This window comes from Protopterus annectens, chromosome 8.part0 (genome assembly GCF_019279795.1).
Source record: "Protopterus annectens isolate FY-2018-M chromosome 8.part0, PAN1.0, whole genome shotgun sequence".
Taxonomy (NCBI): Eukaryota; Metazoa; Chordata; order Ceratodontiformes; family Protopteridae; genus Protopterus; species Protopterus annectens.
In genome coordinates, this window is record NC_056741.1 from 1,713,697,628 (window position 1) to 1,713,712,778 (window position 15,151).

General features: G+C 41.1%; 1 protein-coding gene across 1 annotated transcript in view; it reads left to right on the forward strand.

Moving 5' to 3' along the window:
- The window catches only part of MLYCD (malonyl-CoA decarboxylase), a 1,175,690-nt gene that overhangs the window by 996,375 nt on the left and 164,164 nt on the right, over window positions 1-15,151 (forward strand). Inside the window, exon 4 of the mRNA XM_044081242.1 lies at window positions 9,922-10,074. Within this exon, the coding sequence (XP_043937177.1) occupies window positions 9,922-10,074 (153 nt within the window). The remainder of the gene's footprint in view (window positions 1-9,921; window positions 10,075-15,151) is intronic.

Sequence of the window (15,151 nt, forward strand, 5' to 3'; positions counted from 1 at the left end):
GGGATTGCAGACATTAGAACCACTCAGCAAGAATAGTTTTTGGATTGCACGTTAGGACCACTCAGCATGCAAATCCTACTGGGATTGTAGACATTAGGAACACGCACATACAAACAATACTGGGATTGCAGACATTAGTACCACTCAGCATACGAATAGTAGTGGGTTTGCAGACATTTTCTGTGTTTATTTACTGCATTATTTAGCCCGTTTCAACCAAAAAAAAAAAAATACTATCTTGTTTGCTCGTTTCCCACCTTTACTAGCCAGTCCATATTTTATTTTACATTTGTTAACTGGGCTAGTCTAACTGGATATATTTCCATTTTCAGTAGAGGCTCGGGGAGAAAAGCTCCAGTAGTAACAAATCGAAATTAAAATTAGCAATCAATGTTGTTACATAGTAAATGAAAGTATTTCAATAAAAAAATACAAGAAGTAAAAATAAAATAAAGTAGGTATTTACACTAGTAAAAGTGACAAAAAGTATAGGATAAATTATACGGTATGATTCATGAGGACTTTCAGAACATCAAACAGGATAGATTACACCAGTATGTTGAATTGTGTTCACCATTTACAGTCCTGCTTCCAAGGAGCATGTGTTAAAGTTTTGGTAAATTTAGTAGGAGGAGGAAATATCAGTATCCCAGGGTTTGCTTGTCTTAGGACTTTATTTTCTGTGTTCAGAGCTATCCAGACCTTGCTGTGGTAGAGGGAAGTCCTACTGCTTACCAGTGGGAGTGGTGAGCATTGTACTGCCTATCTAACATTAGAGGAGTGGTTTCCAGCTCTGAAATTGTAATTTTATTAGCCTTTTTGGGCTGATTTCTATCCCTTTCCACTTTCTGGCTTAAAAATGCATGTGTTTGCACATTTTTCACATTGTGCAGCACTGCAAGGCTACAATTAAACTATTCCAGGTGCCAGAAAGTCTGCCCTTTAAATTTTCTCATAGAACTAGCTGGTTTCTCAGTAGAAGCACTAAAATCTGAACCCCTGTGACTAGCACTTGCTCTAGAACCTGCTGGAAAGCACTAGGAAGCCTGAAACTGATACAAGCACTGAACTCTCTTTGTCAATAAGGAGAAATTAATTGTAGGCACTAAACAACTTATAATTGCAAAGTACCTTGCAAAGATAAGGGAAAACAGTTCTTAAACTTTACAAAAAAAGCACCTAAACAGGCATGTCCAAGGGTCAGCTTCCGGTGATTTCTCCTGTCCATCCGGTGAATCTGTGCATACTGGGGCAATGTGGCAACTGCCTCATGTACACAAACAATCCTCTCCTCCTACCACCCAACACTACAACCTGCGAGAGATGCACTTACATAGCCAAACTGGAAGCAAAGCTCTCTCCGGCCAAGATTGTGCTAGACAGCCAAGAGGAGAAGGTTAACACCTGCACTACACCTCTAGCAACTCATAGCCCTTCAAAACCCACACCATCAACACCTACACATAGCAACACTAAACCCACATATGTGGAGGCCCTTAACATTAACCTGCCCAAGCAACAATGACCTCCGAAGCTGAAACGCAAACTCCCGTCACAACCAAAGTGACACATAGCTCACAACACCAGTGTGCCACCCAACAACAGCCCCTAAGGCAAGACAATGTACCCAACACTTTAGTCATAGGTGACTCTATAGTCAGGCACACTGATGTTCCACTCACCAGGCTGAACAAGGAGAAAATTATAGTCAGCTGCCTGTCGGGTGCCAGGATCCGCCACATAACGCATGCACTCAAGTCACTCCACAACAAGTACAAATACGACTCTGTCATTGTCTATGCTGGAGTGAATGACTTGAGATGTACCTCCCTGGACTACATGAAAAGAGACATGGAAGAGCTCTTGGATCATGTGGCTCAGGCAGGTATGACCCTAGCCCTGAGTAGCATCCTGCCTTCGCTCAGATTGATACCACAGTATAAGGACAAAATGATTGACTTCAACAATTGGCTAAGCTTCTGGTGTCATTCAAAGGGGATCCAGTATTTGTCTGCCTGGGAAGACATGATCAACAAACCACGATGCTTTGCCAGAGATGGTCTGCACCTGTCACCCCTGGGATTCATATTACTGGCTAAAGCTCTTGCCACCCCTATAGTGCCTTTTTTAGGCAAGTTTCAAAGGATAAAACCACCACTGTAACAGATACAATCATGCAAAATCTGAAGGTAATGCTACTCAATGCTAGAAGTTTAAACCTCAAAATGCACTCTCTCAAGGCACTCCTAAAAATGGAGAACATAGATATCTGTGCAGTAACTGAGACCTGGTACAAGGCTCCAGAGAGCACCCCTGCAATACCAGGCTACAACTCTTGCCACACTTTTCGGCCACAAAATCAAGACTGAAGCACTAAAGGTGGAGGAGTGTCCATATTCACCAAGGATATTCACACCTCCAGGCTAGTTGCCCAACACAATGCATCTGACATTCTCCAGGTGCAACTAACACTAGGTAAGACTGCAATCCAAATTGTAGCTTGCTATAGATTCCCCTACCATGCCCCAAGATTCTCACTACACCTTTCTAAACATACTGGAAAATATTAAGATACAACCAAACACCCTAATACTGGGTGATTTCAACTACCCTGCCATGAACTGGGAAAACTACTCGGGTACCAACTCCTTTTCCTAACGGTTCTTGGAATTCATAAATTCCAATGCCCTGGATCAACTAATCCATTGTCCCACCAGAGGCTCCAGTATCCTAGACCTGGTCATTACCAACATGGGAGATAGATACTCCACACCAGTGGTCACCCACTCATTGGTCAGGTCTGACCATAAGCAAATCGCCCTTGACATCCACATCCCACCCCCACCCCCCAGTAAGGAAACCTCCTTAAAAAAACCTCTCTAAAGCCAACTTCATGCTACTGAAATCGCACTCTCCAAAGCTAAGAATACAGCATCCATGGGACCAGATGACATCCCAGGCTGTGTACTACATGAACTACAAAATGAACTAGCACCTCACTTAAGTGTCATGTTTAGTCATAGCCTCAGATCAGGCTTCGTTCCCACTGAGTGGCATACAGCTACAGTTATCCCACTCCACAAGGGGGATCCGCCATGGATCCCGGGAACTACCGTCCCATCAGTCTGAAAAGCCTGATCTGCAAGGGCATGGAAAGCATTATCATGGAACTTATAAACAAAGACATTGGCAACCTTCAAACACTGGACCCCACCCAGTTTGGGTTTGTGAAGGGCCGATCTTGTCTCCTGAATCTGATTGACTTCTTCGAATCCGTCTCTAGAGCTGTGGATGAGGGTAAGGCAGTCCACACAGCCTATCTGGACCTCGCCAAGGCCTTTGACACCATCCCCCACTCTGGAATCATAGATAAACTTACTAAGCTGGGCATGAATCCCGACGTCACTCGATATGTTGCCAACTGGCTTACTGACAGAACCCAGACTGTAAAACTAGCCGACTCCAAATCCAGCTCCAGACAAGTGACAAGTGGAGTACCTCAGGATTCAGTCCTGGGACCACTCTTGTTTGGCATCTACTTCTCTGAAGTACAGGCCAACACTAAGTGACTCTGGCTATCAAAGTTCGCAGATGACTGCAAACTGGGAGCCATTATTGAATCCCCAAATGATGTGGATATTCTACAAAAGGGCCTTACAGAAACAGATGCCTGGTGCCAGAGCCATGGGCTCAAGCTTAATGCCAAGAAATGTATAGTTATCCCCTCTGGAAAAAAACATGTACCCATGAATTACCACATAGGTGGCAGGACACTAAACATCGAAAGTGTGAAGAGAGACTTAGGGACACAGGTGGACAGTGGTCTCACATTTGATTACCACATTGCCACAACAGTCAGGAAATCCTTCTATGTGGCACACATCATCACTAAGAGCTTTTCATCCAGAAAAAAGAAGGTCATTGTCCCACTGTACTCATCCCTCATTAGACCCATTATAGAGTATAATGCCCCATTTGGTATGTACCTCACAAGACGTCTGCAACAGCTGGAAAGGCCACAGAAATACCTCACGAAAAGAATCACAGGCCTAAAGCAGATGCCATATGCTGACCGTCTAAAAAAACTCCAGCTATACTCTGTGGCATATCGTCTACTCAGAGGCGATCTCTGCTTAACATACAAGGCCGTGTCAAACCCTGAGCTATTGGACATGCTCCACTTAAAGAAATCCCAATCCCTCAGAGCCACAGGCTCCAGGGATCCAAACCTTGTCATCACAATGAACAAAACATGCTGGAAGGATAGGTTCCTGACCCAGAGACTCCCCATACTCTGGAATGGACTGCCCATACATGTCAAGCAGAGCGCCTCATTGGCCCTCTTCAAAAGGAACCTTGATGATTGGATGGGAGATAGGAAATTCACCCTGGGGATCATGTCAGTCGCCCTGCTAATTCACCCGGGGGATCATGTCAGTCGCACTGCTAGACAGGGGTCCAGAGAAGTAAATATTGTGGGAAGAAATATCCAGGGAATTGTTATGGCTAGGCTTGCATAGGCCCTAGGGCCGATTGTTTAGTACCAACCTATGAACCTATTAGGACCACTCAGCATAGAAATCCTACTGGGGTTGTACACATTAGTACCACGCAGCATACAAACAGTTCTGGGATTGCAGACATTAGAACCACTCAGCATATGAATTGTACTGGGATTGCAGACATTAAGACCACTCGTTATATTAATAGTACTGGAATTGCACACATTAAGACCACTCAGCATATGGATAGTACTGGGATTGCAGACATTAAGACCACTCATCATACAAATTGTACTGGATTACTTACATTGGGACCATTCAGCATATGAATTGTACTGGGATTGCATTCATTAGGACCTCTTAACGTATGATTTGTACTGGGATTGCATACTTTAGGACAATCGCATAATACTGGGATTGCAGACATTAGGACGACTCAGGATACGAACCGTACTGGGATTGCAGACATTAAGACCACTCAGCATACTAATAGTACTGGGATTTCATACATTAGGGCCACTTAGCATACATATAGTACTGGGAGTACAGACGTTAGGCCCATTCAGCATACTGATATTGCAGGCATTAGGACCACTCAGCATATGAATAACACTGGGATTGCACATTTTAGGACTACCCAGCATACTGGGTTTGCAACCATTAGGACCACTCAGCATACAAATAGTACTGGGATTGCAGAAATTAGGACCACTGAGTATATGAATGGTAGTGGGATTCCACACATTAGGACCACTCAGCATATGAATAGTACCAGGATTGCACATTTTAGGACCACTCAGCATACTGGGATTACAGTATTTGGACCACTCAGCATATGAATAGTACTGGGATTGCACAAATTAAGACCACTCAGCATATGAATAGTACAGGAATTCCACACATTAGGACCACTCAGCATACGAATAGTACTGGGATTGCAGACATTAGGACCAGTCAGCATGTTGAGATTGCAAACTTTAGGACAACTCAGCATAAGAATAGTACTGGGATTGTATATTTTAGGACCACTCAGCATACTGGGATTGCAGGCATTAGGACCACTCAGCATACTGGGATTGCAGGCATTAGGACCACTCAGCATACAAATTGCACTGGGGTTGCAGACGGTTGGACTAGTCAGTATCCGGATAGTACTGGAGTTGCAGATATTAGGACCACACAGCATTTGAATGGTAATGGGATTGCAGATTGTACACATTAGAACCTCTCGGCATATGAATAGTACAGGGATTACACACATTAGGACCATTGAGTTTACCAGTAGTATTGGGATTGCACACATTAGGACCACTTAGAATACAAATAGTATTGGGATTGCACATTTTAGGACCACTCAGCATACTGGTATTTCAGATGTTAGGACCACTCAGCATACAAGTAGTACTGGGATTGCAGACATTAGCACCACTCAGCCTAGAAATAGTACTGGGGTTGCAGACATTAGGAGTAGTCAGCATACGGATAGTGCTGGAATTGTAGACATTGGGACCACTCAGCCTATGAATAGTACTGGGATTGCACACATTAGGACCACTTGGCATACGAATATTTTTGGGATTGCACAAATTAGGACCACTCAGCATAAGAATAGTACTGGGATTGCAGATATTAGGACTACTCATTTTACTCAGATTGCAGACATTAGGACTACTCAGCATATGAATAATACTGGGATTGCAGACTTTAAGACCACTCAGCATATTAATAGTACTGAGATTGCACACATTAGGACCACTTAGTATACATATCGTACTGGGATTGCCGACATTAGGACCACTCATTGTACGAATAGTACTAGGATTGCAGATATTAGGACCACTCGGCGCACAAATAGTACTAGGATTGCACACTTTAGGACACGTTAGGACCACTCAACGTACGAATTGTACTGGGATTGCAGACATGAGGACCACTCAGCATATGAATAGTACTGGGATCGCAGACATTAGGACCACTCAACGTTTGAATAGTATTGGGATTGCAGACATTTGGACCCCATAGCATACAAATAGTACTGGGATTGCAGAAATTAGGACCACTCAGCATACTGAGATTGCAGACATTAGGACCACTCAGCATACAAATAGTACTGGAGTTGCAGACATTAGGAGTAGTCTTCATACGGATCGTATTGGATTTACAGACATTAAGACCACTCAGCCTATGAATAGTACAGGATTTCGCACATTAGGACCATTCAGCACACGAATAGTATTGGGATTGCACAAATTAGGACCACTCCGCATATGAATAGTACTGGGTTTGCAGATGTTTGAACCACTCAGCATATGGATATTATTGGGATTGCTCACATTAGGACCACTCTCTACACCAAACTTTACAGTGCAGTGCTCTGTAACACTCCACTTCTTTCTTGCTACTGTATCTTCCATTGACAGTAAGTGAAAGAGCCATGGTTAAGGTGGGGTGAAGGGGTGGGTGTTAAGAGAGCATGATCAGCACTTCAAATTAATTGGAGAATAATTGTGAATGGGTATAGAAATAAAACAAAGTAAAATAAAATGTGTGACCCAACACAAGAACATGACAGAATAACAGAAAATTTAAAAAGTTTAATAACAAGTAGATCTATTTGTTATCAAACTTTTTAAATTTTCTGTTTTTTTTGCCATGTTCTTGTGTTGTCGCACTTTACTTCAAATGGATTGTTGACTGGTTGTGAGTGTAGTATTGCCATTCATTTAAATAGCCACTTATGCCATGGAAGGGCTGCTGTGTTATTAATATTTGTCCGATCTTGGAAGATGTAAAATCTATTCAGAAAGGTATTACAATGCCAAATATTGCTTCACAGAATTGTACATGGTAAAGTACAATGGAAAATGTGTGACCTTCTCTGTTGTCACAGCTCCAGTCTCAGAAGTACACTTTGAGTATGGTAGAGTAACAGCTCTTACCACAGGGCTTTTCTTACATGGGGGGTGAGATGTTCTGCATGTATAAAATGAGCATCAGTCTCAGTGGGTTACATTGTTTCCTTTTCTTGGAATACTTGTAAATCCACACTAAAAGCACATTCTTTCTTTCTTTCTTTTTTTTTTTTTTTTTTTTTTTTAAGAAGACAAGTAGTAAAAATGAATCAACTTTCAAATTGTCAAATTTGCTTTGCTGTTACCAGAGACTGCATAATGTTGTTCCTTGTATTTGTGGTAATAATAATTGTGATGCCCTTGACCTAGTCTAGCAATCATGAAGCCTCAATCCTCACCACTAACACCAGAGAGGGTGTCTCATATGAGGAAAGGATAACAAATACACACAGTAAAGTGCAATTTAAGGGTGTCTCATATGAAGAAAGGATAACAAATACACACAGTAAAGTGCAATTTCCCTTAAGAGCACACAGAGATCACAGTCAATCCGGGGCTGGTCTCTCCCTTGCTCTCCAGGTCCCCAATAAGACTCCCCACTGGCACATCTATAGGGTCCAGATCTCAGCCTAGCTGGGCAAGCTAAAACCTCTAGCACCCTCTCTGCCCAACCAGTGCTTACTGTCCCTGCCCATGTAGCTGACACACACACACTTTGAGATAAGAGTATATACAACCACACAGATACTCCTGGGAAAGGCTGGCATAGATTCTCCAGCTGTGCCCCTATTACCCAGACTATATGATAGTACCACCTGCCACCACCCAGCTAATATTTATCAGCTACTCAAAGGCCCTTTATAAGGGTGTCCAATTATTACTGTGCAATATTATTATCCAATTGGTAGTATAACTAAACAGTCAGGGCTTATTACAGTGACTTGGTACAGTAATCACTATAAATATGCAGTGTACTCTAGAGCTTAAATTATCTCTACATAAAACAGCCACAGTTAAAAGGTTTTAAAATATTTAATAATAAATAAAAACACAAGACAATACTTTTTACTACACAGTGCTAGTCAAGAGTTCAGAGATCACAGAAAATTACTTACAATAATTCAGTAGTACAGTTCTGACATCACAGAAAAACAGTCTAATCTTACTAGTTTGTAGCTATTTCTAAAATAAAACACAAGTCTAAAGATAAACTTGCATAAGAAAACAGGCAGAGTGCTGATGAGTTGTATGGTCAAGAAAAAAATACTTAATCTCTGGTTCTCTCTGTTTAAATTGAAATTGCAGTTCTGATTCACATTACATCATTCTTCACACGTTCCTGGGATTCCCAGGCTACACATTACATCATTCTTCACACCTTCCTGTGTTCCCAGGCTAACAGAAACTGCATTTACATTCGTAACATCTCCTTTTGTTATCTTGCAGCTGGTCAGGAAACAGAGCAGTAAAAATACATTTGCATGTTTAAATTTAGCAATTTAACTCTTGGTTAAAAGAGTAGCAAGAATGTCTTCGTCTAGACCCTTTGGCACCACTGTCTACATCAAAGGGTCACAACAAGCTTTACTTTGGTCAGTAGAGAACACTGTTGTTTCATTTTTTTCAGTTCTCCATCTAACAGCAGTTTTTTCCATTTAAGACAACAAGCCTATCTCTTACATTGATATTTACAAATTATAGAATTATCTATACAATTCTCTATGGCTAGGCTGGCAGCCTTCCCAATAATATGCCAAGTTGCTTTAATTATATTGTATAAAACTTGAGCTTTTTTTCCCAGGATGAAGTAGATAGGGGTTGGATAGCTTGGGAGGAGTGAGAAGTTTAAATACCATCTCTGAAATCTTGAGAAGACAGTGAATTTTCTGTCTTACCATGGCCTTTTGTGGGAACTGAAGATTATAGCTTAAGCACAAAGATCTTGGGGGAGAAGCACAGACATCTTGCCTATGGAGGAAGATTTGCTTGTGTTGGGGGACATTATAACAAACTGCGCTGTCATTTTCCCACGCTTTGCTTGCAGGAAACGATTTCAAAGAGGACAGTGGGAAAAGTAGTAGAACTGGGTGTTATTCTTCGAGAACTGTTATGCCCTGTTTGGAACATTGGGATGGCACCCTTCTGGAACCCCTGTGTCCTCTTTGTGGGACTGGGATGGTAACCTTTTGGAATCTTTATGTCCTCTTTGTAGCATTGAGATGACACCCGTCTGGAACTCCTATGACATCTTCATAGTATTGGGATGGCACCCTTCTAGATCCCCTATGTCCTCTTTGCTTTGATGTAGATTGAGTAGGGGGCAGGTGGTATATAGTAGATAAGCGACAAACACAGATATGAAAAAAATACTCTTCTGAGATAGTCATACATGAAAGAAACATGTTGGCTTTGGATATCTGGAAATAGTAATGGTGATTGTAGCGTGTTTATGCATGTTTGTCCATGTGTGTAGTTCAATGAAATGGACTTCTGCATGTAGAACTTTTAACAGCTCACAGCTAAACATAGTTTCTTTCTTAATAATTATTGTTTTTACTTCATCGTAGGACATAGTCAGAGAGATCTCCTCAATGGACACGGATGAAGAAGCTGAAAAGATTGATACAGCAATATTCTATTCTATTAGTTCATCTCAGAAGGGACTGCAAGGAGTTGAACTTGGAAATGTCCTCATCAAACGTGTTCTTCGGGAATTACAGGTAAGTGGAGTACAGACCTAATATCTTCATTATTCATGTCTTATTCCATTTGGAAAATGTAAAAGCATTGACATCTTCTCTTCTTGGTATGAACTGTCATGAGTTTCATGTTGGTCAGGTACTTGGAGTACTTTGGCGTAACTCTCCCATAACTATCCTACATTGTTTAGTGTTCTTTCTTGCAGCTGCACCAGAATTTCATTTTATGGTCAGTCTGCTGTTTCTTTTTATTCAATTTCCATCTTATTTCTTTGTTTCTGATTCGATTTTTTTCTTTTTTTCTTTTAGAGCAGTTATATTCCAACAGTAGTACTGGATTAGTAAATAAATTATGTTGTGCTAGGCAGATAGCCTTGAAAGCTTTTCATTTTCATTATTTATTTTGTCAACTCCTAGACCACAGTGTGGTCAATTCTGAGTGCTGTAGCAGTGTCCAAACAGACTGCTAAACTACAGAGCCTGAAAGTGTTGCATCCTTTATGGACTGACAAGTGACTTTTGTAATGAGAAAAAAAGTCTTGAAAAAGAAGTGTATGGTTGAATCAGCTGGGAAGGAATTCAAAGCAGATGTTAATCTTTCAAGAGGAAGAAGAATTCTGTATCTAGACATTCTACACCTGCGTTACCTTATGCAAACACTTCTGAAGATTGCATATTTAACCCACTCCCAAGCACAGGGAAATTATGTCATGATCTTCACTGCCAAATGCATCTCTGCCGATGTTGAGTCCTTTAAAGTAAAAACTTAAGCTGGCAGCTTTGTAGGTGCTATGATAGCCTGTCTATTATTGGACTTTCCAAATATATAATTTTGGATTTTAAGAAACTCTTTAAGCCAGGCCTTTGTTTGCTGGAGAAGCCAAGAATTAACCCGTCAGTTCTTCAAAACCTCTATTTCAGAAGTCATACTTCCTCTCTGATGATATTTCATCTCATTATCTTTAAGAAGCTAGCACTTGAGATCAGTTTCAGTGAAGAAAATCTTGAGACAGGCCTTACTTCCCTTGGGAGATTATTGTAACATCACATTCAGACAGCAAAAATAGTAGCCTTCATCTGTACTGGTGCAAATATCAGAAAGCAAAAAGTGGCTGTTGAGTCTTCTTCCTACTCCTGTAGAGGAGGATATTACGGTTCTTCCTGACATTTCACTTAAAGCAGAGGTAATCCAGAAAGCTCAAGTCAGTTCTGGTATCCCACCAGTGACCAAAAGGGTGACAGGACCAACAAGAAACAGAGTACAAATAATTAGTCCAGCTAGGAGATCTAGGAGACTGTCTCTCTGATGTCCTCCCTGTTGGAAGAATAATGTGAGCAAGAGCTCATCCATCTACCTACTTAACTGAATAAACTATTTGAAATGTCAACAAGGAGTCATTATTCCTCCTGCAGGGAGGCTGTCAGAGAGAGACTCTCCTAGATCTGCTAGCTAAAGTGATTTTATCAGTACAACATTTCACTTCTTAGCATATCCCTTTTAATTATGAGGACTGTTCTTTGCAGTCCTATGGCTCACTGTGCAAGACATTGATTTTTATCAAATGTTTAACACTGAAAGGAAGAATTACATTTTATTTATTTATTTATTCCAGTTTGGTGACCGGGGAGGTCCACTGGGCTCGAAAGTCCATTTTCAGTGGAGGCCGGGGGAGAAAAGCTCCACAATACAAAGTTACATTACATAGAGAATTACAAGAAAAATATTTGCATTGCAATCAACAGGTAGTATAACAGTCAAAACAGGTATCATTCAGTAAAGACAGCAAAACTATTAAATATTTTTCAAGAGAAAGACAGGCATACAGCATAATGGCTGGATGTTACTGTTTAGTTACATTTATAATCTAAGTATATGAGAGAAATTAGAAAGGTATGAAGGTTAGCCAGGAGAGAAGGAGGAGCAGAGCTTGGGAGGTATGAGTTGAAGAGTGTAGTTACATTTTCTGTGAAGAAACAGGTAAGAATGACGTTGTGTTTTGATGTGAATTGTCACAGGTCCTCAGAGTAGAGGGCAGGGCATTCCATTTTTTGGCTAGGGAAAAGGAAAGTAGAAGCTGACCAGCAGGGCGATTGGGTTTTTGGACGATTATAAGGTTTTGGTGAGTAGATCTAAGGGGTCTAAGGGGGTATATGGTTGTAGGATATTAGATAATGCAGGGCAGCTAGTAGGTTGGAATAATAATTTGTGGGCTGTGACGATCTGGAGGAAGTAAAGTTGATTAGGGAGTTCAAGCTAATTTAAAGAGTGTAGGGAGGTGCAGCGATGGGAGGAGGATTTTGCCTTGGTAGCGAATCTGGAGATTTTGTTGTAGCACACTTCCAGTTTGAAGGTGAGTGTGGAAGATAGATTGGTAAGCAGAGGAGCGCCATACAAAAAAGAGGGGTGGATATAGGTAGTGGCCAAAGTTTGTCTGGTGGAGAAAGTGAGGAAGTGGTTGTTTCTGTAGAGTAGGCCGAGTTTTATGTGGGTTTTCTTGATGTTAAGTTGGATGTGAGTATTGAATTATAAGTGTTCGTTGATGGTGACCCACAGGAGTTTGGCAGAGGGAATGACTTCGATAATGGAATTGTTAAAGCTGGTAATTTGAAGTGAGTTTTTATCAATGGGAGTGGATTTTGAGGGAGTGAATAGAAGAATCTTAGTTTTGTTGGCGTTTAGTGAGAGGTGGTTTTGGTGCATCCAGTTTTCAATAGTTGAGAAGGCAGTTTGAGTTAAAGACTGAAGATCAGATCAAAGTGGAATTGTCTGCGTACTGGACACTTTTGGTATTGGGTATGGCTTTGTAGAAATCGTTAATAAAGATGTTAAATAGCAAACGGCCTAGTATGGAACCTTGAGGTACTCCTGTAGGGGTGGGGAGGAAAATGGAGGAGGCCTGGTCCCATTTGACAACTTGGGACCTGTCAGAAAGATAGCTGGAGAACCAGGAAAGAGTTTTTTGGGAGATGTAGAGATTTGATAGATGATTTAATAGATGGGTGTGGGAGATGGTATCGAAAGCTTTAGATAAGTCTTGTAGAACAACTGAAACTATGTTACCAGAGTCTCAAGCTAGACTGACAGAATTTAAGAAGGATAGAAGGGCTGTGTTGGTACTGTGTCCAGGGCGGAAGCCGTGTTGGTTAGGAGAGTGCAGCTGGTGTTCAGTAAGGAATGGCATGAGCTGCAGGTGTATGCATTTTTCAAGACGTTTAAAGATTGTTTTTTACCACTCTTGTGGAGTGGTAGAATAAATGCAGAACGTCATAGTATGGGGTACATAGGACTCAAGTAGTGATCTATTTATCAGGATGCTGATAGGGAGAGCAATACCATCGGAGGCAGTTTTTAAGAAGGAGGAAGGAATGTTGTCGGGGGCATTAGTGCAAGGTTCAAGTTTGGATAGAAGATTTTTTTATAAGATATGTGGATACAGGTTTAAGTTCAAAAGTAGAGGGTGTAGGAGAGGAGGAGGAGGAAGCTTGAGCAGAGGGTGGTGGAGGGTTAAGATCAGTAATAGAAGAGGTGAAGAAGGTGTTGAATCGTTTGGCGATTTCTTGTTCAGATTTACTAGTATCAGGACATGGGTTGTTTTTTGTACCTGGCTTGAGGAGGGAATTAATAGAGCTCCAGAATTGTTTAGGTTTTTTTGCATGATTTATTTGAAGTTTGATGTAGTAGGATTTTTTATCTTTAATGACTTGTTTTTTTAGCTTGGTTTCACAGCTGTTTGTATTTAAGTAACAATACAGGCTGTTTATTTTGGAGATAGCTTTTCCAGGTTTTGTCTCTTTGTAGCATAATTTTTTTGGTTTCTTTGGTAAGCCATGGGGCGGTTTTAGCTTTAACTCTTTTTGTTCTTATAGGAGCTAGGGAGTTTAGGATAGTTAAGAATGTAGAGTTGAAATAGTCAACGGCATCGTCTGAAGGTAGGGTTTTTAGTGGGTTCCAGTTAGTGAACTTAAGAGAAAAGGTAGAAGGGTTAAAGTTAGCAAGGTTGCAAATATGTAAGAGTTGGTGGGAATGTGAGAAAGAGGGTGTAGCTCTATGGGTGAAGGCAGGGAGGTGGTCTTCTGATGTGTCAGGAGTGACACCAGATTTTGTTATTTTGTTAGGGTGATATACCAGGATCCAGTCTAGGATGAAGCTTGGGGGGGTTGGTTTTGTTGGGCCTAGTAATGGAGTTAGTGAGTTAAGTGAAATTGAAGAGATTGACTGAAATGGTAGGATTAGGGTAGATGATTTTTTGCCAGTCAATATTTATATCACCCATAATATAGGTTTCAAGTTTAATATTAGAGGTGGTCCAGGACAGGATATCTTCTAGGGTATTAGTGTTGTTACCAGGAGGAATATAGAGGGAGATGATGCAGATATTTTTATGGTCGTTTAATTTTAGAATGCCAGCATTATTAAAGGAAGGGATAGGGTTAGGGTAGGGAGTGATGGACAAATGATTGGTGTAGATTATAGCTACACCACCACCTCTTTTACTTAGGGTGTCGGATCGGAGACATTGATAGCCGGGGGGCAGGAATTCGGAGTCGGTTATGTGTGGTTTTAGCCAGGTTTCAGAGATGGCTACAATGTCAGGTATATTATGATTGAGCCAGGCATGAAAGAGGGTAAGCTTATTTGCTAAGCTTTGGGCATTGATGGTGAGGAATTTAAGGTATTTACTGGTGGATTTGTTGTTAGAGCTAGGGTTGTTTGTTGGAGAAATGTTTGGTCCTGGGTTGGGATGAATGTCGCCTGCTAAGCAGAGGTAAGAGAAAAGGGGAATACATTTGTGAGGATTGTGTTTGGTTAGGAATGGATGGTAGGGGTTGGGTTTTGATTTGTAGAATTTAGTAGGGATTCGGAAGAGTTTTACTTTTAAGAGAAGGATGGGTGTCAGAGGGAGATGAGGTAGAGATATTATGAAAGTGATTTGTGAGGTGGGGGTGTGGAGGAGGAGGTATAGGGTGTAGGTGGAAGTTGGTATAAGAGGAGGCTTGATACAAAGGAAGTAGAATGAGGATTAGGATAGAGGATGTATTTTGCCAGTTACATATATTTCTCTCCTAAATATAGGTAGTTACAGATATTAAAAGTTCT